General features: G+C 45.5%; 1 protein-coding gene across 1 annotated transcript; it reads left to right on the top strand.

Moving 5' to 3' along the window:
- Nucleotides 1-646: 646 nt before the first annotated feature.
- Nucleotides 647-26,559, top strand: Dnajc2 (DnaJ heat shock protein family (Hsp40) member C2). Its single transcript, XM_005080863.4, has 17 exons — nt 647-849; nt 2,589-2,779; nt 7,390-7,465; nt 9,273-9,371; nt 11,102-11,243; nt 12,543-12,623; nt 13,953-14,018; nt 16,333-16,424; nt 16,512-16,633; nt 17,627-17,776; nt 20,356-20,444; nt 20,692-20,761; nt 22,381-22,565; nt 23,197-23,297; nt 23,416-23,523; nt 25,955-26,109; nt 26,421-26,559. Exons 1-17 carry the CDS (start codon nt 786-788, stop codon nt 26,493-26,495), a joined length of 1,866 nt encoding a protein of 621 aa, XP_005080920.1. The 5' UTR covers nt 647-785; the 3' UTR covers nt 26,496-26,559.
- Nucleotides 26,560-26,616: the final 57 nt, after the last annotated feature.

The raw sequence follows: 26,616 nt of genomic DNA, 5'->3' as shown, positions 1-26,616 counted from the left end.
TGCAATGGTTGTTGAAAACTGAAAATAACTAACATACAATCTGCATGAACTAGCAATCCCACTTCCTGATCTATAATGCCAGAAGGTTGGAAGGGGGTTGCCAAGGAGACAGTTGCACAGCCATGCTCGTAGCTGCGTTGGCCAAACGAGGACTAGCAGTGTCACCTACAGGGAAATGGGTACACAGAGGGCGGTGCGTGAATATAGTGTTATTCAGCCTCAAAACCCGGTTCTGAGGGGGGAGGTGGGCGCTGGAGACGGCTCAGAGGTTAAGGGTAACGGCTGCTCTTCCAGAGGACCCGGGTTCAATTCCCAGCGCCCACACGGTGGCTCCCAGCCCTCCCTAATGAGATCTGGCGCCCTCCCCTGGGCTGCAGTGCAGACTACATGAACATCAATAAATAAATCTCCCCCCCACGTCCACACTGGGCGGGATGGTCACGGGGTTCTTCCTCGAGGTCGCCCCCACGTCCCGCCCCCCTCGCGCGTGGAGAACGCGCCTCTCCCGCGCAGGAACTGACGAGCCTAGGAACTGTTGCTTCGGGCTCCCTGGTCTCTCCAGCCGGGTGAGCGGCCGCGGCGGAAGTAGGCGGGGCCCTCGCCCAGCGGCGCGCGGCGCGGGGGGTGGGGTCGGCGTCCGCCCCGCCGAGGCGCCATCCCGGAAGTGCTTCCCGGTCGGCTCCACGCGCCGGCCCCTGGGCGTACGGCCGGGGCGCGCGCGAGGCGCAGCCTGGGGAGGCGGAGCGGACCGAGAGGGCCTTTCCCGCCGACCGGCCCCAGCCAGCATGCTGCTCCTGCCGAGCGCCGCGGACGGCCAGGCCACCGCCGTCACCCGCGCTCTGACCTCCGGTACGTGCCCCCGGCCCGTGAGCCTGCTCGCGCGCCCGGCCTCAGGTTCTCCCCGGCGGAGACTGCAGGGCGGGGGCGTCTCCTGCACCCGTGGGTCCTCCCTTCTCCTGGGGCTGCTGACTCATGGGGCGGGCTGAGCAGCTGAGGACCCCCGCACCCCGGGAGACCCGCATCCCGGAGACCCCCCGCACCCCGGGAGACCTCCGCACCCCGTTACCCCGGGCGGAGACCCCGCTGCACCCCCGAGAGACCTCCTACACCCCAGGAGACCTCCTGCACCCCATGCCCGGGCCCCTGCACCCTGAGAGACCCCTGCACCCCGTTGCCGGGGCCGAGACCCCCCTGCACGCTCCCTCGTGCCGGCCGGAGTTGTACAAAGCCAGCCGTCTGAACGCTGTGAAGGGCTTCACCTCTGCCTTGACTCCCGGCTCGGCATTTGAAGGGTTCGGGGTCAGAACTCCCTCCGACCTTTGGGAGCCCCTTCGGGCGCTCATGGAAGGCTTGGGGTACCGCGAGGAAAAGTTAAAATAGCAGTGTAGTCTCCCGCACGCAGGAAGGTATTGCCAGCGTCGGGTCTGCGGTTCTAGTGATCCGCGTTAGTTCTCGTGGTGGGCACTTGTTGAATGTGATTTTTTTAAATGTTTCCCTCGGCACGTGTTGCGGTAGTGTGTCTCCCTGTAATCCTACACCGGAGAGAAAGGCTCCAAAGGCTGTTTTGAAGGCCACGCCCCCGCTACACAGCTGGTTCACGGTGCTTTTGAATCCTCTTGTGTTAGGAGGAAATCTTAATATCATGAGCCATTTGAAACGCGAGAAACGTTCTTATAAAATTGTTGTCCCGAAACCGTGTTTCTTATGAAACTAAAATTATGATCTTAACTTTTTTCATGACTCAGATTACTGTTTATGTAAAAATTTCTGTCATAAAGATGTACAGTGATGTAATCCGTAATGCCTTCTCTACAACAGTTTGTAGTTTTAAAACTACATTCAAATATTCTAGAAACTGGAATGCAGGAATGATTCAATCTTGAAATGATTTATATCTCAAACTTGTAATTTTAGACTAAGCCCCACGGAGTCCAGGTTCATCTGAGCCTGAATCTCTAGGACGTAGATACAGTACTAAGTCCCCAACACTGGCTTGGAGAATTGTTTATTTGAACAGATTGTGGCTAGAGAATGCTTACAATTATTAACCGGTTTAATAACTAAACCATTAATAATGAAGATCACTTGAGTATGCAGCTCTTGCTTGTCTTGTTTTTATTTTGAGGCTAGCTTTTGGTGGAATTTTACCATCTATTGTCCTATTACTATTATTGATTATTGGTTCCTCACCTTCCTTTCTCCCGGCCTCAGGAAAATATTGGTTAGCTGCTGAATTTCCTTTCTTTTGCTTTTAAAAGAATTATGGGGTGTTTGAGTGCCTCAGCATGCATGCAGAGGTCACAGGAAGACTTAGGGAGTCAGTCCTCTCTACGTTCATGTGGATTCTGGGCCTTGAGCTAGGTCATCGCCCTTAATGGAACATTAACTGGAAGAGGTTGCTGGAATAGTTAATAAATGTTACCAAGGATAATTCGATACCCATGATGCACTGGATTCTGCAGTTATGATTATAGTTGATGGCTTGAAAATCATGTTCTGACTTCATTTTCTGCTCTTCCTGAGAAATCGTGTTACCTTGAAATAGATGTGCTGCTTGCCATAGACTGAAGTCTGCTTTTCCCTCACAGCCTCTGCACTCTGTCAAGTTGAACCTGTGGGAAGGTGGTTTGAAGCTTTTGTCAAGAGGAGGAACAGAAATGCTTCTGCATCATTTCAGGAGCTGGAGGACAAGAAAGAGCTGTCAGAGGGCTCGGAAGATGAGGAGTTACAGTTGGGAGAGTTCCCCATGCTGAAAACACTGGACCCCAAGGATTGGAAGGTTTGTACTCGGCAGGGCTTCCGGTAGTTCACTGCATCTAGACATGGGCCACTCCCCGTTTTCTATTTACTGCTCTGAATTTTAAGGACATTCAGCAGGATAGGCATAAGCACGTACTGTACTGTTATTGCTAAGCCCAGAGTTGGAACAGCACGGACCATGGTATGTCTCTGTGGGGGTGGTAATGTTCACCTGTAATGCTAGTGCTTAGGAAATAGAACAGGAAGGTTTGCGGTTCAAGCCTATTGGTGAAGATCTGAACACATGTAACCAGGTTTTGAGGAACACACTGATGATAAGAGGGAGTTTGGTAGAGTATGCAAAACAATAGCCTTGACTCACAGCAGTTAGAGGCCAGCCTGGGAGACATAAGGCCCTGGCTTTAAAAACAGACAACAGCACAGTCCAGCTGATCTTGAAAAGATGAGTGGCAGTTACTGAAGCAGAGAAAGAGAGGAAAGGCATTCTGCAGAGAAGGATGAGGGAGTGGAGACGCAGGGATAGAGTCCACCACTGCTGTGAGGGTTAGAGCACATGGGAAGTTAGGCCCAGAAAAAAAACTAGTCTATTCCAAACTCAATTGTGTCCTTTAATGCTGTGTTAAGGAATGAATTTAAACCTTATATTCAAGACAATAAGTCTTCAAAAGTTCCCAGGCGAGGGCTGGTGAGGTAGCTTAGTCAGTGAAGGGCTTACAAGCCAACCTTTGTTCAACCCCCAGAACCCACTCTAAAAAAAGTCTAGAGGTTGGGTAGGAGAGGAAAGGGAATAAGAAAGAATGGGGGTGTGAGGGTTTGATCAAAGAAAGTTATGGAACTCCCGCACTGGGGTGGGAGAAAGGTGTGTGGAGCTCCCTGGCCGGCCAGGAAGTAAGCGGCTCCAGGCCAATAAGAATCCTGTCTGGGAGGAACAGATAGGCGGGCCATCCGTGAGGAATAACCCTGAGGTTGTCCTCTGGCCTCCACACACACACACACACACACACACACACGTTTCTAACGTAAGTTTAGCAAGACGATTCTGTTGGCAGTATGGAAAGTGTCTGAAGTGGATAACTTTCTGCTACAAGGCTAGCACACGTGCTAAGCCTGCTGGTGAAACACATGTAGCCAGGTTTTGAGGAAGAGGGAACACTGATGATAGGAGGGAGTTTGGTAGAGTATGCGAAACAATAGCCAGTGTTGAGATGCAGGCTAGGGAACTTCGCAGGCAGTTTGTGTCCACATTTTAGTAAGGTTGTTTTATAGGTGGTTGAATATTGGTTTGTGACTCAGTAAGAGGTTAGGTCTACTGGAAGTCAATGGCACAGCAGGTAGGGCTATGAGGAATGAGTGTCATCATCCAGGCCAGCCATGCAGGTAAGTATAGGCAAGTGTTACGTGTGTATGCTGTGGAATTGAAGTCCTCTGCCATCGAGTGCGCTGGGACCTTAGAAAGTGTTCGTGAACAGCTCAGAGCACTATAATGAAAAGGAATGAGATGATGTGTATTAGGCATGTCTCTGCTGGGTGAATGCTAGACAGTGTCCAGTAATGGTTCCTGGCTGAGAATCTAGTCCTCGTGCTCTTCAGAAGAGGAGGCCTGAACATTAGGAAGATGGAGTTTTAAGAGATAGGAAGAGTAAAGGGTACTAAGAAGGCTGTGAGAAAGGAGGGGTGGGCTGGAACTCAGCTGCCTAGCATGTAAAGCCCAGCCTTCAGTTCCCAGCACTGTGTAAGCCAGGCATAGTAAATACCTGTACTCTCAGCTCTCAGGCAGCTGACCAGCAGGACAGGAATTTCCAAGCCAGCCAGGGATATAGGAGATCTTATTTTAAAAAGTAACGAAGAAAAGTTACTTGCTCAGCAAAGGAATACTGAATACCAAGCACTGGAGTCTTGTAGGAACTAAGGTTGGGAGAATTCTCAAGGGGGAAAAGCAGTTACCAATGCTACTGATTCAAAGATGTGTCAGCCTGTACCTTGAGGAATAATGAAAAGTTGGTAGATTTGCCAGACAGGTCCCTCATTGATAATAAAAGGATTGAAAATGCAAGAGGTTGCAGGCTTGTACAGTAGTTAGGAGATGATGAAATAGAGGCACTATAAGTATGAAATACTGTTTTAAACTTTAAAACACAAGAGAAGGCAGTAGCTTGAAATCAAGGCAGGCTTAGCAGGAGGTTAAATTGAAGGACGTTAAGATTTATAAGCGAGAAGGAAGGAAGAGTAGGGAATCTTAGGTAGAGAATAGAGGACACCACATCTGAGCAAAGCTACTTTGTCACTCACATGCCCAGTTGGCATCATTCAGCAAGTGTAAATCTGGCAGCTGCCATCTGCCAAGGGTGGGACAGCATCACTGGACCCTAGCTTACATTCCAGAGAGGTGAAGTGAGTAAGCCAGAGCACAAGCAGAGAGAAGAGGGTGGTGTGAAAGATGTGCAGGTAGCTACTTCTTACCGAGTAGATGGGGAAGACCTGTGAATTGAGATTAGGATACAACTTCTTAGTAAGATGATAACTTTAAACAGTGACCTGAGGGCTAAGGGCTGGCAGTCAGTGAAGGGTAAATACACCATCACAGAAAGCACATGAGCGTCTCAGTGGAAGAGTGCAGTGCCTTCGGTGGACAGGAGCACCAGGCTTAAGTGTGAAAATAGATATGAAAGACTTAAAAAGGAATGTGTAAATGGAGGCTTCTTTCCCACTGGGCCCCACAGCGTTTCTAAATAATCACTCAGAAACTTAATTATAAATGGTTGGCTGCTGGCTCAGGCTTATTACTAGCTAGCTCTTGCTTATAAGTTAACCCATTTTTGTTCATCTATGTATCGCCACATGGCCCGTGGCTTACTGGTGGTGCTCTGGCATGTTGCTCCTTGGGTGGGTGCTGGTGTCTCTCATACTCTGTCCTTCTCCTGTATCTGTCTCTGCTTGGATTTTCCACCTGACTCTGTCCCGCCTTGCCATAGGCCAAAGCAGCTTTATTTATCAACCAATGAGAGCAACATGTATTCACAGCATACAGAAAGGCAGCCCACATTGGGAATGGGCTGGGAGGTAAGACAGATGCTTTGAACTCAGAAAAAGGTTTTCCTGGAGTTAGTTGGGGGATTGACAGCATAAATAGAGGACTCACCTGTACCCTCTGAGTGGGTGTGACTCCTGATATAAACAGCGAGATAAAAAGAAACCCAGGACTGACCTTTGAGCATTAGGGAGCACGTAGGGTGACCTCCTGAGTGTGGCTGTAGGAGAGGGAGTCAAAGGCGAGAGACTGTTCAGGATGGAATCAAAGCGTGGAGGGTGATAGGACGTGGGAAGAGCTCAGCACCTGGAGTGAGAGCGGACAAGAGACCCGGTGTGGAGTGGGTTGGGAAATGGTTAATGCTGTAAGAAGACGGTATGGAGAGTTCTCAAGAGACTAGATAGCAGTAGAGCTATGGAGTATGACTGGAAACACTTTAGGACTACTCTTCAACGATAAAGGGTAATGGCTATCCTTGTTGGGGTTTCTGTTGCTGTCATAAAGACCGTGACCAAAAGCGACTTGGGAAGGAAAGGGTTTACTTTTCTTACTCTTCCAGGTAACTGCATCACAGAAGTAGTCAGGACTGGAGCTCAAGCAGGGACCTGGAGATGGGAACCGGAGCAGAAGCTATGGAGGCGTGCTGCTTACTGGCTTGCTCAGCCTGCTTCTTCACTATCTAGGATCATGGGCGCGGGGTGGCAGCTCCCTCAGTAGGCTGTTGGTTTTCTTCCAGGCTTTATGCCCTCGTCTTCTGTCCTTCATGTGATAGCTGGCTCATTCTCCAAGACAAAGTGGACAGTCTGGGATAATAGGGCCTTACTACTGTTGCTTCCTCAACACATAAATCGACTAGGATGTTAACTGAAGCAGAAAAGAAGGCAGGTACTATGTTTCCAAAGAAGCCAAATCCCTCGTGACTCAGAATTTCCACCCAACCTACTCCTCATGGTTCCTGTGCTGTCGTTATCCAGTGGCCCGGCCGGGTCTATTCTCATTCTCGCCTGGATTCTGAACTTTTCCAGATGAACCCGATTTAAGGAGGGAGCAGTATAAAGTCCAGGTTTTAATAGGGAAAGGGGTTCTTTAGAAGTAAGTTTAGGAGGTGCTAGGCATTACAGGTCTGCTTGGTGGTTCTTCATATTTTTTTTTTTTTTTTTTTGAGAAAGGGTTTCCTGGAGCTCACTCTGTAGATAAGGCTGGCCTCAAACTCAGAGATCCGCCTGTCTCTGCCTCCTGGGTGCTGGGATTAAAGGTGAATGCCACCCCTCCTGGCTTTGTTTTCATTTTTTTAATCTCAGAAACTCTCAGAGCACTCAGTTCACTAGGCTTATGTGCATAAAACATCAGGAAGGCTGTAGAGTCGTCCTCATCTCCCTAACTTACATGACTGCAGAGAGCATTTTATACAGAACCTCACTGGACCCTGCTGTGGAGTTTCACTTTGTTTGTTTGTGAAGTTCCGACTATACATGCTAAGCATGTTCTCTAGCTCTAGCCCAGAAGTCTCACTTTGGGAAATAGGTTTTATGGTAACAGAACACAAAGGGTTAAATTAAATGTTCTCTGTTCAGCTTAACCCCCTTTTGTGTGTTTATCAGAATCAAGATCATTATGCAGTTCTTGGACTTGGCCACGTCAGATACAAAGCTACACAGAGACAGATCAAAGCAGCTCGTAAGTACTCACTTTGAAATAGTTGAATATTTAATACAGGAAATGTAACCCCTACTCAGGGAGTGCAGCAGCCTTGAGTATGCGAGACCCTACCTTAGAAAAGGCAGAGTTGAGGAAGGAGAACAAAGGTAACTCCTGAAGGAAGAGATCGGATCACTGTAGCAGTGTTGTCCACTAAGGGCAGTTCTCTCATCTGTTTGGGCTTCGGTGGTGGCTAGGGATCAAATGTGTGCTTTTTTTCAGGTGAGAGAGGGGCAAGGTCTTGCTGTCTCATACCTTACACCCTTCAGCATCTGCCTTCCAAGTGCTGGGCTTCCAGAGGGTATGGGCATACGGCACCATGCTCGGGTCTGATTAAAAACTTCTGCCTGTCCTCAGAGGACAGAACAGGGTTATTGGGTCCCCTGGAGATGGAGTTACAGCAAGTTGTAAGCTACCCATTGTGGGTGCTAAACATCAAACTGGAACCTTTCTTTGCAAGAGTAGTTGTGCTTTTAACTGCTAAGCCATCTCTCCAACCCTGTTTTCGCTTTTTAATACAATGTTCCACTGGGTAGGCCACACTAAACTTAAATGTGTGATCTCCGGCCTCCCTGCCAAGTGCTGTGAATACAAGTGTATGCCACCACACACCTGGCAGTATTATGTCTCAAGATTGGCTGGCATAGCGTGTGACTTAGGTTTACCGAGAAGCACATATCTCGGAGAACAGCATGACTTAAGCTGTGCTTCCTGCTGGCGGGGATGGAGGGGCTGGGAGAAGTCCCAAGCTCACTGAATGGCAGCAGCCAGTGGTGCTCTGCAGGCTAGACTAAGGGGCTCTTGGAAGCAGTGCTCAGGGGCCTACACCACTGAATTGCCCCTGTTACTTGATTCTTGGATTTTAGATTTTCTGTGAGCACCTAATAATCTTATACTTTCTGCTTGAACCAGGTACAGTGAAAGGCCTCTTTGCCCATATAGGTGGAGAAATGGCTACTAAATCCAAGTTGAAAGAAAATCTTGGCCATCAGAAAACAAATGTATCTCACAGTGCTGAACTCTCTATATGCAGAATATATAAACATAGCCAGATCTGATGTTCCCATTATTCTAGAGAAATGTTCCGAATGGAGTTATCAAATTGTCCACACATGGAAAACCACTCAAATGTTCACTAACAGGAAAAATAGATACATAAACTAGTGTATTTTTGTACAGCCAAATACTACTTATCAATACAAAATAAGAACAAACTACCTGGACACCCTCCTAAAAATGTGGATGAATCTCAAACCATAGTATTGAGTAAAAAAAAAAAATAGTGGATGAAGATAGATACTTAGTTTCATTTTATCACTAAGTAAAGGAGGAAACAAATAGACTAGACAAGGTGATATCCCCAAGATGAGGGTTAGAGGGGGAATACAGTAAAGTCTGAAAACAGCAGTCAGAAAGGAATGGGAGGAGGGTCTCGTCTTTTGCTCTTACTTAGCCTTTCCCTCTGGCGTGAGGTTAACACCGCTACTACTGCTGGCTGCTCCCTTCCTACTAACAGAGTTTAGCATGCCATCAGCACTCAGAAGGCAGGGGCAGGTGGAGCTTCGTGAGTTCCAGGCCAGCCTGGTCTACAGAGCGAGTTCTAGGACAGTCAGGGCTGTTACACAGAGAAAGCCTGTCTCGGAAAACTAAAAAAAGGCATAGGCTGTTATTTTAGTTTAAATTACGATGTGCAATGGATTTGAAACTGTCAGTAAAATTGACTTTTAAAACTGGAAAAGAAAACTTTTCCACTTAGTAACCCAGTGCATGATGTGTGGTTCTGCAGATAAAGCAATGGTCCTAAAGCATCACCCGGACAAACGGAAAGCAGCAGGGGAGCCTATCAAAGAGGGCGACAGCGACTACTTCACTTGCATAACTAAAGGTAAAGCCACCTTCACAGGCTGGGCTTTGCTGTGCCCCTGGACTCAGCCACCTCGCCACAGTGGAGACATTGCAGCTGGGTCATGTTGCTGCCGCCAGTGTCCCCAGAGCTTCTGCACTCTGAGGTTGCCTTGACTTTAACCCCAGCACCTAATGGTCTTTTATAAATGCAGAGCCACAAGCCCTGCCCAGACCTACTGGTTACAGCCTTTATTTTATCACGACCTCAGGTGACGGGTTTGGTTTTGTTTTGTTTTGAGATAAGCCTTGTTCTAGCTCAGGCTGGGTTTAAATTCTCCATCTTCCTGCCGTAGCCTCTCATTGCTGGGATTGCTCATCCAGTAGTGGGTCATATAAATACCTTTATACGCACATACAAGCTTGTATGTGTATAAACGTATATTGGTGATATCGGTGTGTTTGTGTAGTGATGGGCATCAAGCCACCCTACCACTGTACAGAACTACAGCCCGGATCCTCCTCGCCCGGCCCTGCCCCCCTGTTTTGTTTAATAGAAGATTGGGTCTCACAAAATTGCCTAGCTGGCCTTGAAGTTACTATAGTCCAGGAGGCCTTGAATTTCAATGCTACCACACCCTTCCTGGTAGCTGAGATTTACAGGCCTTCACTGTTGGGCTTGGCATGAGTGTTCTTTTTGGTGGTGCTGATTCTAAGCTCTTTGGTCATTTTAGATTGTTGTGGAACTAAACTGTTACTTGGAGGTTTTACTAATTTTAAATGGATTTGGATAGAGGTGGCACTCAGTAACAGAATACTTGCCTGGCATGTGTAAATGCACAGCCTCCAACAGTACAAAAAATAAATAAGTAGAATATATAATAGTAGATAACCGTTATTTACAGCTGTTTATATGGCCATAATCCATTATGCAAACCAATATAGGTAACCACCATTTCTACCTCTGTGTCGTTTCCTTACGTGTACTTTGATATGTTGGTAGTGCTTTTGGTTTTTAGATGGTCTCTCTATACAGCCCAGACTGCCCTCAAAACTGAGCTCCTCCTGTCCCTGCCTCCAAGGTGCTGGAATTTAGGAAAGGGCCACTACATGGTGTGATGCTTCTTTACAGATAATGGCACATATGCACCTCAGATTGCTTCTCTCTGGCCACTCTTACACAGTGGTCAGGAACCTTTTAGAACTTTGATATCTAATGATTATATTTTTAATTATCTCTCCATCCCTCAGTGCAGCCGCCTTCTGGAGCAGGGTTTGTTTTGAGGCAGGGTCTCTCTCACTCTGTCCTGACTAGCCTTAAATGAAAAGCAGTCTCCTACCTCAGGTCCCCAAGCAGTAGACTTCTGGGTGAGCCAACCTGCCCAGCATTCTGAGAGTTATTGTTTTCAATTGTAATAACCTGAAGGTGCAACTTGGGCATTCGTCCAGCTTGTGCAAGGTTCTAGGTTCAATTCTCCAAGGTGGGAAAAATAGTGTCTTCGCTCTTGCCTACTTAGACGAATTACATCTTTTTATGTCATGTAATGCTCAGCCACTTAAGGCCTAAATTAAGCCCTCTCCCATCCAAGATTCAAAAATATGAAGATGAAAATAGCTAATTTTAGCACACAGATATTTTTGTTTCCTTTCTTCGATCTTGTTTTGTTGTGGCATTTGTGATCAGACCCAGGCTACTCTCTCCCAGGCCAGTGTTTACTTCTCATTGAAAACAATACTTCTCCTCATGGTGGTGTCTTGTTGCTTTGTTCTCAGCTTATGAAATGTTGTCTGATCCAGTGAAAAGACGGGCATTTAACAGTGTAGATCCTACTTTTGACAACTCGGTTCCTTCTAAAAGTGAAGCAAAAGACAATTTCTTTCAAGTGTTTTCTCCAGTGTTTGAAAGGAATTCCAGGTAAGTTAAGCACTGATCCCCTCTGGTCATGGTGCTCAGATGGCTCTCCTTGTGTATCCCTCCAGGTTTCTGCTGTCTCCTTGATGAACAGCTTGTTTATGAAACATGTCCAGACTCTCTTCCTTTCTTCCCTGCTGTACTGAGCCTTAATAAAAAGCAGTCTGTCTGCCTTCGTAGCTAGCATGTGATGCTGATGCTTAGGAAAGAGCACACCCTTTCACACGTGACCGCGCTGGTGTCAGCCTTGGCAGTCTAGGAAAGCTGTTAACCCTCACTTTTGATGTTTGGGAAGCCCCAGACCTGACTGCAGGCTGTGCATGTGCTCCATGCTGAGCTGCAGCTGCAGTCTGGGGCTTCTCTGATGAAGACTTCCCTGATGAAGGGCAAATTATTAGCTCTCTAAGATTAATGCATGCTTTATTGCATTAACAAGAGTTTTAAAATGGAGCCGGGCGTTGGTGGCGCACACCTTTAATCCCAGCCCTCGGGAGGCAGAGGCAGGTGGATCTCTGTGAGTTCGAGGCCAGCTTGGTCTACAAAGCGAGTTCCAGGACAGCCTCCAAGACAATACAGAGAAACCCTGTCTTGAAAAACGGAAAAAAAAAAAAAAAGATTTAAAATGGTGTGCAGGGTTAGTGGTTTTCTCCATGCTTGGTTCCGTCAGCACTGGCACATTTTCTGGCCTGTCTGTCTTAGCTGCACATGGAGTCACTGGAGAGCATGAGCAGTGCCTGAGGCGCCGGGTTCTGGAATACTGGGCTTTCCTCTACCATCCTGATGCTGCCAGTGTCAGCTCAATTGGTGACAGTGCTGTCTGATCCCGCCATGCACACTGAAGGTGGTGTAGACCAGTGTGTTGATGAGTAGAATAGAGCAGTGTAGCCTCCTCATCTCCTGACCCTTTTCAGGTCTGAAGGGTGGCCAGAGTGGAAATCCATCTGCATTGCTGGACCATATTGGCAAACAGCCTACTTCTATGCTACATTTTAAGGGGCGGCAGTGAATGAGCTTGGGAAGAGGCCAGTTGCCCTTTCCTAGTCGGAATGCCTGGCAGCTGCTGCCTCACTGCGCTGTGTGGAACTGGAGGTACTGGGCTGTGTCTCAGCGCTGCTCAGCCTGCCCTCTCTGCACTGCTGAGCATCAGTGAGCATTGTACCTTACGCTGTAGAGACTGAAGGGCGCACTGTTGGGAGGGGCTAGTTAGTGAGAGCTGTTGTTTTTACTAATTGTTGCTGATTGTTGTTTGGAGCTCTTGTTCAAAATCTTTCCTTTGGATCAATATTGTTTTAATTATTTCAGATGGTCAAATAAAAAAAATGTTCCCAAACTTGGTGACATGAACTCCTCATTTGAAGACGTAGATGCATTTTACTCTTTCTGGTAAGTGAATGTACTGTTTGTAGGATAGCATCATTTTTAAGGATATTCGTTAAGTACTTGAGTAGCAGAACCTTCTATTAATATATTAATGAGATCCAGATAACAAGTACTTGATTGCAGTCAAAAAAGAAAGAAAATTGAGCCAGGCAGTGGTGGCACATGCCTTTAATTCCAGCACTGAGTTTTAACTACAGAATGAGCTCCAGGACAACCAGAGTTACACAGAGAAACCCTGTCTCAAAAAAACAGAAACAAAGAAGAAAAGAAAATTGAGAATTAGCACATATTCATAGAACTGTCTTTGGTGTTTTTTGTTTTTAAGTTGGGGTCACAGTGTATAGCTTTGGCTGACCTCAAACTCACAGAAATCCACCTGCCTCTGCCTCACTAGTACTGGGATTAAGGGCGTGCACACCACGCCTACCTTATTGAGCCATTTTACAAGCATTTGAGTTTTGTGGCCAGGTCTGATGATTTCTGAGGCAGAGGCAGACGGATCTCCATGAATTTGAGGCCAGTCAGGGCTACAGTGAGACCCTGTCTTGGGGGAAAAGGTCTTGAAGTAGATAGCGTTTTTTACCTCTTATTCACTAATACTTATTACACACAATATTTAGTGCATTTTATTTGTAATATGTCTTTCAAAACTATGTGTGTGGCTGTTTTGCCTGCATGTATGTCTGTGTCTGCTCCTGGTGACTATGGAGACCAGAAGAGGGTCTTGCTTGTGATCCACTAGGTGGGTGCTAGCAGTTAACTTCAGAGAGCAGCCAGTGCTCTTAACCACAGAGCCATCTCTCCAGGCTGGTAGTCTGTCTTTTCACTAACTGGCTAATAAATACAGAAATGAAGATACTTGAGAAAAAAAAATATGCTTGCCAGTTAGAGTAGCTTTTACACTCAGATGACAAACCAGAAATGAAATAACCATTAACTAGAGTCATCTTTAGACTTGATGGTAGTTACCAAGAAGACAGGAGAAATCCCAGACAGTGCTCTAGGGAAGTGAGCCCTGGGACAGAAGAGGCAGCAGGGAGCCGCTGACATTGAGTACCTGAGCACGCTACTTCAGCAGCAATGGGGGGGGACCCTGTGGGGACACCTGGACACCTGAGCTGCTTACCACTAGGTTCAAAGTAATGTGTATCAGGCTGAGTGGTGGTGGCTCATGCCAGCCAAGACTGTTAACACAGAAAAAACCTGATTCGAAAAATAAACAGCAATAATAATGATGATGACGATGTTAACAGTAATGTGCATCTAATGAACTTTTAAAATGATTTGTTTTTCCAAATCTGTCTTGATTTCTTTTCTTGATTTCTCTATTAGGTATAATTTTGATTCTTGGAGAGAATTTTCTTATTTAGATGAAGAAGAGAAAGAAAAAGCAGAATGGTATGTATGTCGGTGGTTAATGAACGCACACACACACACACACACACACACACACACACACACACACACACACACACACACGGAGTTGCAGAAAACCAAATGCAAGGCCTCATGAATGTTAGGTAAATGCTATCACTTGGTCATACATCCGGTCTTTTCTTTAAAGAATATAACGATGTGTAAGGCAGGTAAGTATTTACCACTGAGCTGCATCCCAACCACTTCATATTTTGTTATTTATTTGTTGTGGAGACACAAGTTTGTCACAGCCTGGGTGTGGAGATGAGAAAACAGCTTTCTGGACTTGGTTCACTCTGACTCTGGTCCTACGAGTCAGATTTGTACCAGCTTTTTCTTGTGGGCCCCAAACAGCTCACAAACCATGACACAGAGACTTCTTTTTAGTTATATAGTGCTCAGCCTAGCTTAGGCTTGTTTCTGGCTAGCTCTTTTAACCTGTTTCTCTTTATCTACCTTTTTTCTCAGGCTTTTTGCTTTTTCTTTTTTGGTTTTTCAAGACAGGGTTTCTTTGTGTAGACCAGGCTGGCCTCAGACTCACAGAGACCCGCCCGCCTCTGCCTCCTGAGGGCTGGGATTAAAGGTGTGCGCCACCACCACCCGGCAGCTTTTTACTTTTCTTTCCTTCTGTGTATTTTGCTTTTACTGCTTTTTGTGTCTGGCCGACTGGTAGCTGCTAGCTTCTTGCCCCGTGCAAGTCCCTCCCCTTATTCTCTTCTTTCTTCTCTTCTCCTGAGCTTAGATTTTTCCTATTTATTCTCTCTGCCCAGCTGTTGGCTGTTAAGCTTTTTATTAGACCAGTCAGTGTCTTACGTATGCAAGGTAAAACAAATGTACACATCTTCACATAATTAAACACATGTCCTTACATCATTAAACAAATGCAGTGTAAACAAATGTAACACATAATTAATATTCTGCAGCACATCTGTACATAGTTAAATATTCTACAACACAAATTCATATCCTCAGGCTTGAAGGCAAGCACTGGCACCATCTTGACACTCTCCAACCTTTTAAAGTTTATTCTTTGGCAGTTTCATGTGCCTATGGAATGCGCTTTGATATATTCATCCTTATGTCCCCTACCACTCCCTCTAGGGAAGGCTTCTTGCCAGGAATGCTCCTGTTTCTTTCATGTCTTTTTTTTTTTTTTTAATAACTCACTGAATTTCATTAGGGTTGTTTGTATGTGCTTGGGTGTGGAGTTTTTTGCTGGGTCATGGGCAGTGGCTATACCCTGAGAAAAAATGACTCCCTTCACCAGCAACTGTCAAAGCTCCTCAGGGAGGAAGCATGTGCTCCTCTATCCATGACGGAATGTTGACAGACTTAATCTTGTGCTGGAACCCAGGGAAGGAGTGTCATACTGTAGACACTCAGCACGTTGGCAAGTTAGGAGTTTGCATTCAGCTGGAACACAGGGAAGGAGGGTCATACTATAGACACTCAGCACGTTGGCAAGTTAGGAGTTTGCATTCACTTCCTACTGGAAAAGAAGCTCCTGACTAAGAAAGTTGCACTAATCTATGGGTATAAATGTTTGGAAGGCAATTTGACAACTTTCCATTTAGCAAAAACAATATGGCCTATAGCCTTACATCCATGAGCTTGTCACCAGGTTTACAGTACCAGGCAGGAATTCTGTCCTTCCAAGTGGACCTCAAATCCAGCCATAAACTGTGTGGTTGCCCATAACTGGGTCGTGGTCACTATTACACCAGTGAGCACATTGTGGGACTAGCTTGGGTTTGTTTTTATTTTTTCAAGTTTTATGTACACCTGTTTCTACGTATGTATGCCACGTGCATGCCTGGTGCCTCAAGAGGCCAGAAGAGAACATTGAATTCCCTTGGCACTGGAGTTGCAGTAAACTGCCCAGTGAGCGCTGGGCACCAGAGTCAGGACCTCTGGAAGAGCAGCAGGTGCTGCCCACCTCAGCCTTCTCTCCAGCCCTGACCCATAATTTAAAGATCCACTCTCACAAGCTAGGTGGGGCCAACTCAGTAATAGATTAGGATACACTGAAGAATTCGTCAAGGAGAAATCATGTCAGAATAGCTCAGCGCCATAAATTCTGCTCTTGGATGCTGAAGCTATTTTCAGTTTTTTTAGTAACGTGTCGGGAAATTCTTTTGACATGAATATCAGGAAAAAACAATCAGAATTATAGTAAACACAGCCACCCTTTAGATAATAGGAATGAGGTGTCGTGGCTTCATCTCCTGAGACATTACCTGTCTGCATATGAACTTAGGAAGTGTCTGTGGTGTTAGATTTAGTGTCTGTCTTGCAGTCGTGACGAGAGGCGGTGGATTGAGAAGCAGAACCGAGCGACGCGGGCACAAAGGAAGAAGGAGGAGATGAACAGGATCCGCACATTAGTCGGTGCGTGGATGACGGTTTGGTGGGCTTGTTTGCTCCCGCTCTCTGAATGTCAGACACTGAGACGATTAACCTACTTTTTCTGGATAGATAATGCTTACAGTTGTGACCCAAGGATAAAAAAGTTTAAGGAAGAAGAAAAGGCCAAGAAAGAAGCAGAAAAGAAAGCAAAGGCGGAAGCCAGACGGAAGGAGCAGGAAGCCAAAGAAAAGGTAAGGTGTAATCCCAGCACTCGGGAGGCAGAGGCAGGCGGATCTCTGTAAGTTCGAGACCAGCCTGGACTACCAAGGGAGTTCCAGGACAGCCTCCAAAGCCACAGAGAAACCCTGTCTCGAAAAAAACAAAAAAAAAAGAAAAGGTAAGGTGGCGTGTGACAAGCAGGCTTCCGGCTGCCTGAAGACGGGGTGACCTAGAACAGTCGGGTGCCAGTGTGGGTGGCTGACTTGTAAGGCTTATTTTGAGATACGGAAAGGTGTGTGTGTGTGTGTGTGTGTGTGTGTCAGCACACCCAGCCTCTTTCAGACGTTTTGAGACGGGGTCTTACTCTGCAGCCCAGGCATCAGCCATTAATGCCCAGTGAGTCTGAACAAGCTGGTTAGGTCTCTTACAACAAATTCTTACTGATCGAACAAGAAAAATGTAATGTTAAAAAAGGCCCTTCAAATGTCTTTTTATTTCTTTTTTTTTTTTAAGTTGTTTTGTTTTGTTGACACAGCCTTGGCTGGTCTGGAGCTCACTATGTAGATCAGGCTGGTCTGAAACTCAAGAGATCTGCCTGCCTCTGCCTCCAGAGAGAGTGCTGAGATTAAAATTGTGCCCACTACCCCTAGCCTTAAGATTTATTTTTGTTTTTACTGTGTATGTGTGTCTGTGTTGGCATAAACCACACACTAGTGCCTGGAGAAGGAGAAAGGGCACTGGGTGATCTGATCGTGGGATTAAATGGGGCAGTGGGAACCAGATTTGGGTTCTCTGGTGGGGTCTTAACTGCTGATCCAGCCCCTGGTTTATTTTTTAAATGTCTGTTATGTTTTTAATGAGTAGAATTTGTAATTTATATAATCTTGCCAGCTGTCCTTTAATTTATCACTAACTTAACGTCATCTTATTTCTCATTCATCAAAAGACTGAACTTTTAAATAAAATCATAAAGCATTTAGAAGCCCTAGTTTCGCATTTAAAATGATTTTCTTCACCTTTTAAAGCAAAGACAAGCAGAATTAGAAGCTGCTCGGTTGGCTAAGGAGAAAGAGGAGGAGGAAGTTAGACAGCAAGCTTTGTTGGCAAAGAAGGAGAAGGACATCCAGAAAAAGGCCATTAAAAAGGAAAGGCAGAAACTCCGGAACTCATGCAAGGTAAGCCTGGCTTCTGGTGCTGCTGCACTCATGAGCGCCCAGGCTCCTGATGAATGGAAGTTTTACTCTCCCACACGCACAAACACGTGTACACATTTTATCTTGAAATGCAGGTTTGGGGTTTTGCTGTTTTTATTTGGCTATGGTTTTTTGAGGCAGGGTCTCGTTTTTATTACATTGATTTTCTGTGTGTATGTGTGGTCTTACACGAGCGATAGCCCGTGTGTGGAAATCAGTCAGTTCTCTCCTGGCCACTCTGCTCCTAGAGATTGAATTTGGTTGTCAGGCTTGGGGGCAAGTGCTTCAGCTGCAGAGCCGTTTCACCAGCCTGACTGAGGCTCTCTGTAGTCTAGCCTAACCTTGAACTGTGAGGTGTGGAGCCCTGGGGAGGTAACCTCTATACCTTGTTCGCATGTGTCTCAGCTGTATCTGTAACTGAGGTGATAACCTAATCATGGAGCTAAGACAGTTAATGAGAAAATTCATGAGCAGTACTTGGCACTTCAGCAAGTTTTTGCTCTAATTCCTTGCTGGGGGAAGATGTAAGCCAGTCTGCCCCATCTCCTAAGACCCAGCAACAAACTGAGATCGATCCACCAAGGTTCACTCTGGGGATGAGTTTATGAGGCTTCCTTACACAGCACAGGTGAGAAGTTACTAGGGGTGTGAGTGCCCCTCTCCCCATAGGCTGCTCCTGGAAAGCTTTACCCAGCAGGGATGAGGACTTTGCCCCAGCCTCGTAGAAGGGCAAATCGTCCCTATTTACTTGAGCCCCTCCCTGAGGATACCTGCAGTCAAGGAAGAGTTACATTTAGCAGGTGGCAGGAGTGGATAAAGATATTCTGATGGGAGTCGTGTGACCCTCCTACACCTCCAGGAAGAGATGAAAACAGTCACCCAGCCCAGCTGAGGTCCTCCTTTTATAATAGGGCACAGCTGAACTCTCTATGATGGCAGTTATGTGGTGTCGGGGAAGACAGTGCACAACAGCATGTAATGAGAATTTGATAAAAACTTTTAAAAGGTAACTTAGGAACTAAGCTTGAGTAGTGCTTAGCGAACATCACAAATTAGAGTAGACCTCCTGGTCCTTGGTACCTGTTTTATTGCTCTTTTCCAGCCTGAGTTAATTTATCCATTCATCAGATGATCAGATAGGGTTTATTGTAGACCAGGCAGTTAGAATGAACGGTCCTTGCCCTCAAGGGATGCACTGTTAAGTGAGCAGACACACTTACTTGAAGGCTCAGTTTGGGTCAGGGCTCAGAATACAAGAGGCGGAAAGAGTAATGGACTCCTTTGTCACAGTCCAGGTAGAAGGTGCTCTGACCTGGATTAAGGAGGAGACATGGCAGGGATGGGCAAGGGTAGATGAGATGGACGTTTCTAAAGCAGAATGGGCTGCTGTCTGTCATTGGCGCAGCTTGCGGGGTGATGTGCGGGGCGGGGACACACACACACACACACACAGTGAGGCTGCTGTGCGTCACATTGAGCGCAGTGGGTTTGCCATGTGGAGTTAGAAAGCAGGAACCCCGGACTCACAGCATGGTGGTAGTACCAGAAACAACGCAGACAGATAACTGTCTTAGTGGGGTTTCTGTCGCTGTGAAGAGACATACAGCAGCTCTGTCCGTTACCGTCATGGTGCTACGTGGCAGCGTGCAGGCTGCTGCCAGACGTGGAGCCCAGAGTCCTGCACCCTGCCCCACAGGCAACAGGAAGTGCATAGTGTGACTTGTGCAAAGAGACCTCAAAGCCCACCCCCAAAGTGACACACATTTTCCCAGCAAGGCCACACCTCCTCCTACAAAGCCACGCCTCCTAATAGTGCACTCCCTGTGCGCTTATGGGGCCAGTTACATTCAAACACCACACCTGGGGGGAGTATGGAATGGGGCTGGGGGCACCCTAGAAAGCAGCAGTGCTGAGGGTGCAGGACTCTTCAAAGCGACACCTGAGGAGTGGTCTGACAGGAGAAGCGTCAGTGTGCCTGGGGAAGCCACAGTCAGAGCCGCATTGGCGGCGTTCAGTGAGAAGCAGCCCACAGGCGGAAAGAAGCAAGGAGTGAGAAATGAAGACATGACTGTTGGCACCACGTATGCACTGGGCAGGGTTTTCCAGCTAACTCCCGGTACATTCATCTGTCTCATTATGAGTATAATCTTCAGTTAATCAGACTTTTGCTAATAGCTTGTTATTTAGCATACTATATTATAGCCCCTTTTAAAATTTCATACTTAGTCTTCCAGTATATTTTTTCCATTCTGCACATTAGGTAGCCAGGCAGCAGAAGGCTGGGAGTGGGGTGGACTGTCAGTCTCTGATCCTGAAACGGCTGAGTAATTACTGTGAGTTTACGGCATCCGGGGGTGCTCTGCCTTGCATTGCTAGCTGGTCAGCAGAGCCCCGAGAACACAGCTGGTGACCGCACAAAGATGCGGTGTCCATTCACAGCCACAATCTCTCAGGAGCCCATGCCTCGTGCGAGGCGGATGTCGGATTTGGATGTTTTAATATTGTAGATGAAAGAAAGACGGAAGCATTTTTCAGGAAGCATTTTTCATTTGCACTTGTAGAACTGGAACCACTTTTCAGACAATGAGGCAGATCGTGTTAAAATGATGGAAGACGTGGAAAAACTTTGCGATCGGCTTGAACTGACGAGGTATATCTGCTCTCTTACCCCAGCCCAGCTTTGTTCAGAGCGCTTGCGTGAGTAAGGTGTGTGTGTGTGTGTGTGTGTGTGTGTGTGTGTGTGTGTGTGTGTGTGTGTGTGTGTGAGTGTGAGTGTGTGTGTGAGTGTGTGTGTGTATGTGTATGTGAATGATTGGAAAATGGAGCCCAAGTCTTTGTGCTTGCTCGACAAAGGCTATGTCATGGAGTTAACTCTCCAGCACTCGTTCTTTTTGTAGCTTACAGTGCTTGAATGAAGTACTGACGTCATCTACAAGAGAAGTAGGAAGAGCTGCACTTGAAAAGCAGGTAATGGGATACATCGCTTCTGTTTATACTTCTCATATAAACTGAACTATAATACTTTATGTTTTTCTTTTTTATTATTTATTTTTATTGTGTGCATCAGTGTTTTGCCTGCATGTATGTCTTTGTGTGGGTGTCAGATCTTGAAGTTTCAGACAGCTGTAAGCTGCCATGTTTGGTGCTGAAATTTGAACCTAGTTTCTCTGGGAGAGCAGTCAGTGCTCTTAAACTGCTCAGCTATTTCTCCAGCCCCCTTTTAAGTAATATTTTTTGTTTGCTTGCTTTGTTTCTCGAGACAGAGTTTCTCTGTATTATGTAGCCCTGGCTGTCCCGGAACTCGCTCTGTAGACCAGGCTGGTCCTGAGCTCACAGAGATCCTCCTGCCTCTGCCTCCCGAGTGCCAGGATTAGAGACATTTTGGTTTTTTTGATTGTTTGTTTCTCCTAGCCCAGGCTGTCCTGGAACTTGCTCTGTAGAACAGGCTGTTAGATATTAAAGGCATGAGCTACCACCACCTGGTTGATATGCATTTTTCAATCATATAGTATTTAATTTGAAGGTTTTAGCTTATTAATCAGTTTAAGTATTGATTAAAATTATTTTTATTATTCCCAGAGTAAAATCATATGACAACATTTATAACATAACATTTATATTGTTCTATCTAATCCATACCTTTTATTTTATAGATAAGCAATTAGCCAAACCCAGAAACTGAATTCAGTTCAAGTATCGGTACCTACTATAATAAATACCAAATCAGATAGTCCTATTATATAGTACCCTTGTAGGTAGCACTCAGTTTAGGTATTTTGGGGGAATGCCTAATCTACCATTGTCACATAGGAATACATAAAAGTTAGGTCGAAAGAAAAAGCCTGTGACTCAAAGGATGGAGGGCATACAATAAATGCTTAAAAGGCTGAAGTCCACATCTGAATCACTAGTAAGGGAAGGCTCAGTGAAAAGTTCGAACCAGCTTTGGAGAAGGACATTGTTAAGATGAAGATTGAGAAACAAATAGAGGGAGAAAATTATGGAAAGGAATATTAGAAAATAAAGTTGATTAGGGAAAATAGAGCAAAAATGAGTTTTAAATACTAACATGACCAGTTTCCATTCACACAAGATCTTTCAGTTAGCAGAAGGTTCAATGTTGCATTAATTATCTGGAATAAGTGATAGGTGACTGACTCCAAGGCAACAGCCTCTAGGAGTTCATCACATAAAGGTTTTATTTTGCATCTGCAAAGGTAAACTGGGGAGAGCATCATGAAGGATAGAGCTCCAAGACAAGGCAGAACACTTTCTGTGTGCTGACGTTTTTGTAGAGAAAGGGGCTTAAGAGATTACAGGTGGCTGTGTGTGAATGACAGACCAATCCCTTTGCCAGTGAGCCCCAGGGCAGCTGATGCGCTGGTGCCTTTTCATTCCTTGACCTGTGCAGCTTGGAAGGCGGAGTGAGGAGAGCCAGGCGACAGGCTGGTGCTTGCCTAGGGCTTCAGCCATCTCCATAGGACTGGGTTGGCGCGAGATCGGCACTGAGCACCGCAGAGCCTCAGTCAGAAAGGGGTGAGGTCACAAGTGCTCTCGGCTACTCTGACCTACGTGTGTTTGTGCAGATAGAAGAAGTCAACGAGCAGATGAGGAGAGAGAAGGAGGAAGCCGATGCGCGCATGTGGCAAGCATCCAAGAACGCAGAGAAGTCGGCTGGCGGAAGTGGGAGTGGCGGTAAAAACTGGTCAGAAGACGACCTCCAACTGTTAATCAAAGCTGTCAACCTCTTTCCTGCTGGGACAAACTCAAGGTACTTGCTTTCTTGAAAAATCCTGGTATACAGTGGGGCTTACAGGTAACAGCAATCCAGGTAGCAGCGCCAACAGAGATGGAGATGTGGAGTGTAGAAAGCCCGCCTTTCAGGCAGTCGTCAGTCTGCCACTTCTCATTGTTGTACAGCTCTCCGTGCATGAGGCACGGTGCTCACCGGTTCTCAGGAAAGCCAGGGTATGTGGCACGGACCCTCACTGCTGCCATGGCCGCTTCGTAGCTGGCAGCAGGGCCAGAGGGTGTGTCCTGTCGCTCCCCCTTTGCAGTCTGACTCTTTCTTGCTTTTGACATCAAACCACAGCTTATTTATTCCAAAGTCCAGAATTCATTCCAGCCTTAGAGATGCAGACTCCCTCATTCCATAGCAGCAAACTGAGGCTCTTATTTCAGAGTGATCTCCTTTTCAAGAGTGTGCTAAACCAGCAGTGCAGATTGTTGTTTCTACTGGGCTTTATTTAAAAACAAGAGTACAGATGGAAATCGAAACAGTGTATTAAACTAACTTAGAGCTCTTTCTATAGATTTTAAATAGATAGAATTAACCTCTACAGTAAAAATAAAGTAGATCTTTTTTGGTTTTCCTTATTAAACTTTTACATTGGTTTCTCTAGATGGGAAGTTATTGCTAATTATATGAATATACATTCTTCTTCTGACATCAAAAGAACTGCCAAAGATGTTATTGGCAAGGCTAAAAGCCTCCAAAAACTTGGTAAGTCAGTTTTGAGAAATCAGTTTGTTACCTTGGATACACTTTTTTGAAGTAATAATAAAGATTAGATTGATCTATTAATGTAGTTTTTGTTTCTTTTTTTTTTTCCATTCCTCAGATCCCCATCAAAAAGATGACATTAACAAAAAGGCTTTTGATAAGTTTAAAAAAGAACATGGAGTGGCCCGTCAGGCCGACAGCGCGGCACCATCAGAACGATTTGAAGGTAAAGTGTGTTTCTGTAAGGACAGAGAGCTGATCATGATCCCAGGCCACCTCAAAGTGTGTAAGGCCTGGGACTTGTGTCTGGGAGGACTGGGAAGTGACATTGAGACATCTCAGAGGGAATAGAGCAAAGGCTTCTAACCTGGCCACAGGTTATTTAACTACGCGTTGATTGGGAATAGCAGTTCTTCAGGGGTTCCATTAGAGGAAGAACTATTGTTCAATGTAACTGTTAATTGGTTACAGGAAACTATCAGGACATATATATCATTATATAGTATATTAAATACATGGTTATATATTACTATAATTATATATTTTATATCATAATATATACTGATACACATGAGTCAAGGCATACTTCCTGGCTTTGAAAGATGTACGGGAGAGCTAGTGGGATGGCTCAGTTGGATGTCAAGCCTGACAGTGTTTGTGCCTGAGGACCCACATGGGGAAGGAGAGAACGCCCACAGGTAGTTCTCTGACCTCTGTATGTGTGCTGTGACACAGCGCAAACACGTAAATAAGTACATCTAGTTAACTTTTTTGAAAAATAAACTTTAAATTGTAAGACAATGTCTTTGTTTTTGTGTTTTGTTTTGTTGTTCAGAAAAACATACTGGAGTACAGAGATTATCCTATATTTGTAACTTACAAATGGTTTAGCACAATTAATGTCTGTGTATAGAAAGGGGATAAGCAAATACTATAAAATTTTCATATTTGGGGAATCTAGAGTATACAAGGATTCTTTCCTGAAAGTACTTCAAAATAAAAGGTTTAAAGCTAGTGTCTTTTGGATGTTCTAGTTAATTGGATTACTCTGAACTATTATTTTCCAAACCACACCACTACCCTGCCTGGCGATAATTTTTCTTTGTCAATTTTTGAAAAAGTTTTCTGTGCAAAGTTGTTTCACTTAATGTATTATGAGCCACCAATCTTTAAGCTAATTTTTCCCAGCCTGCTTTCCAGAACATAGTTCCAAATGGCCTTAGGTTAATTTTGTGCTCTTGGTCTGGCTTATTACCCACAGCTTAAAGTGATCTGTGGGGTGCTTTTTGCAATGCTGGAGATCAAATACAGGTAGCCATTGCCCGTGCTAGGCAGACACTGTATCCCTGACTCAGTCCCAACCTGGCACAATTTTTTGGATTGTAATTTGACCAGTGAGTCTCAGGAATTTCAGAACATTGTTTTGCTTTATTTTTGTCTTGTGAAAAACTGGAAAAAAGAAAATGGTGCATGTAACTTCTATCTTTGTTCCAAGGAAATGATTCAGATCTGTGCTGCTAAGTAGAACCTTTGATGAGTGAGAAAACATTGAATTCTAAGCACTTCCGGGGAACTTACCCAAGTGATTTACATTATTGTGCCCCAAACAAAGATTTGAGTTCTGTCTTGTTTGGAGCAGGTTGTCCTTTTCATTTCTTAATTGAGAACCAAGGGTTAGAAGCAGCAGTAGACTGTAGTGGTGTTGGGTGCTTACTGTTTTCACTGTGGGAGCTGTTAGAGTAACCATTCTGACTTTCAACACTCATTTCTCCTGCAGGAGTGTGCTCATACTTAGCATCCTTTCCCCTGGACATGTTAGCTCTTAAGTCAAACCCAAAGGTTTATCTGAGAAACTAGCTTGGTCTCATTAGAGGTGGCCAAGAGGTTAGCAGCTCAGTCACCTGCAGTGTGTCACAGAGCCTCCCACTGGCCAGCCGGCAGCTTGCCTCTGTGTCACCAGAGTGTGGGCAGTTTCCATGGGCAGTTCCTTCCAGTGCATAGCAAAATGCTTTCCAGAGTCTGTTCAGCAAAAGAAGGGTTATGGCTGAGCAGTGGTGGTGCACACCTTTAACACCAGCACGCAGGAGGCAGAGGCAGGCGGATCTCTGTGAGTTCAAGGCCAGCCTGGTCTACAGAGCGAGTTCCAGGACAGCCTCCAAAGCAATACAGAGAAACCCTGTCTTAAAAAAAAAAAAACAAAAAAGGAAAAAAAGAAAAGGGGCTTAGGCTTGTGTGCTTATGATGCAGCTCTTTCTTGGTCCTATAAAGGACAATCAAAAATTCAAAGTGACTTTTTCTCTCTTGTGGGAGCTCCGCAGGCTCACGTGCTCCTCCTTCCTTAGTTTCCAGAGTAGCTGGGATATGTACCTGCCACCATCCCCACTTATAAATGACTTGTGTTTTTGATGTCCAACTTTAAATTTACATCTAACTAAAAAGTAAATCTGGAGAGACCAAAACTGTTAGGCAGACTTCTTGTTAAAATGTGGTTTGGTGTACACACTTAGGCTTGCATTCTTTCTGTCTCAGAAATATATCATGGCCTTTAGAAATGTGTTCAAATTACACAGCCTATATCAAGGCACCGAAGATGCTCCAGAATCATTTTCTACCTCCTGCCCTGTGAATTTTTAAACATCTTTTTTTTCCTTAAACAGGCACCTGTACAGATTTCACCCCTTGGACCACAGAGGAGCAGAAGCTATTAGAACAAGCTTTGAAAACATACCCAGTAAATACTCCTGAGAGGTGGGAAAAGATAGCGGAAGCAGTGCCTGGCAGGACGAAGAAAGACTGCATGAGACGCTACAAGGTGGGCACTGGTAGACTTGGTTGTCATTTCAGTTACATTTAGTGTTCCTGCTTGTCTGCCAATTGAGCGATAACAGTGCTGAGTTTAGTGTCATAATGGTTGGGGGCCCAAAATTATTAGAGAAACAAGACGAGCCTTAGAAACTATCCCTGGCAATTGGTGAACTCAGCAGCTACAGTGCTGTCTGTTGGTCTGGGGAACAAGATCTCATTGTGTAGACTAGGATGGCCTCAGCCTTACTCTCCTGAGCACTGATTATAGGCATGTGTCTCCCCATCAGTCCTGTGTTCAACAATCTTATTTCCTCCTAGGAACTCGTTGAGATGGTAAAAGCAAAGAAAGCTGCTCAGGAGCAAGTGCTGAATGCAAGCAGAGCCAAGAAATGACGCAGGCGATGTTGGTTGTGTGTGCACTTTTATAATAAAACTGAAAATACTGTACAAACTTTCACTTGGGATTATTGTCATCATTTAAATGTGTGCTGTCCCCACCACAAAGTTCAACCAT

The sequence above is a fragment of the Mesocricetus auratus genome, unplaced genomic scaffold (genome assembly GCF_017639785.1).
Source record: "Mesocricetus auratus isolate SY011 unplaced genomic scaffold, BCM_Maur_2.0 Super-Scaffold_100043, whole genome shotgun sequence".
In the NCBI taxonomy this organism is placed as follows: domain Eukaryota; kingdom Metazoa; phylum Chordata; class Mammalia; order Rodentia; family Cricetidae; genus Mesocricetus; species Mesocricetus auratus.
This window is presented reverse-complemented; position numbering and strand designations above follow the sequence as displayed.

What these genes read in the sequence shown, in the direction of transcription:
- Dnajc2 (XM_005080863.4), top strand. Translation starts at nt 786, where the DNA reads ATGCTGCTCCTGCCGAGCGCCGCGGACGGCCAGGCCACCGCCGTCACC. An exon ending in AGCAGGAAGCCAAAGAAAAG is followed by an intron (nt 16,634 to 17,626) that starts GTAAGGTGTAAT and finishes CACCTTTTAAAG; the next exon opens with CAAAGACAAGCAGAATTAGA. An exon ending in TAAAAGCCTCCAAAAACTTG is followed by an intron (nt 23,298 to 23,415) that starts GTAAGTCAGTTT and finishes TCCATTCCTCAG; the next exon opens with ATCCCCATCAAAAAGATGAC.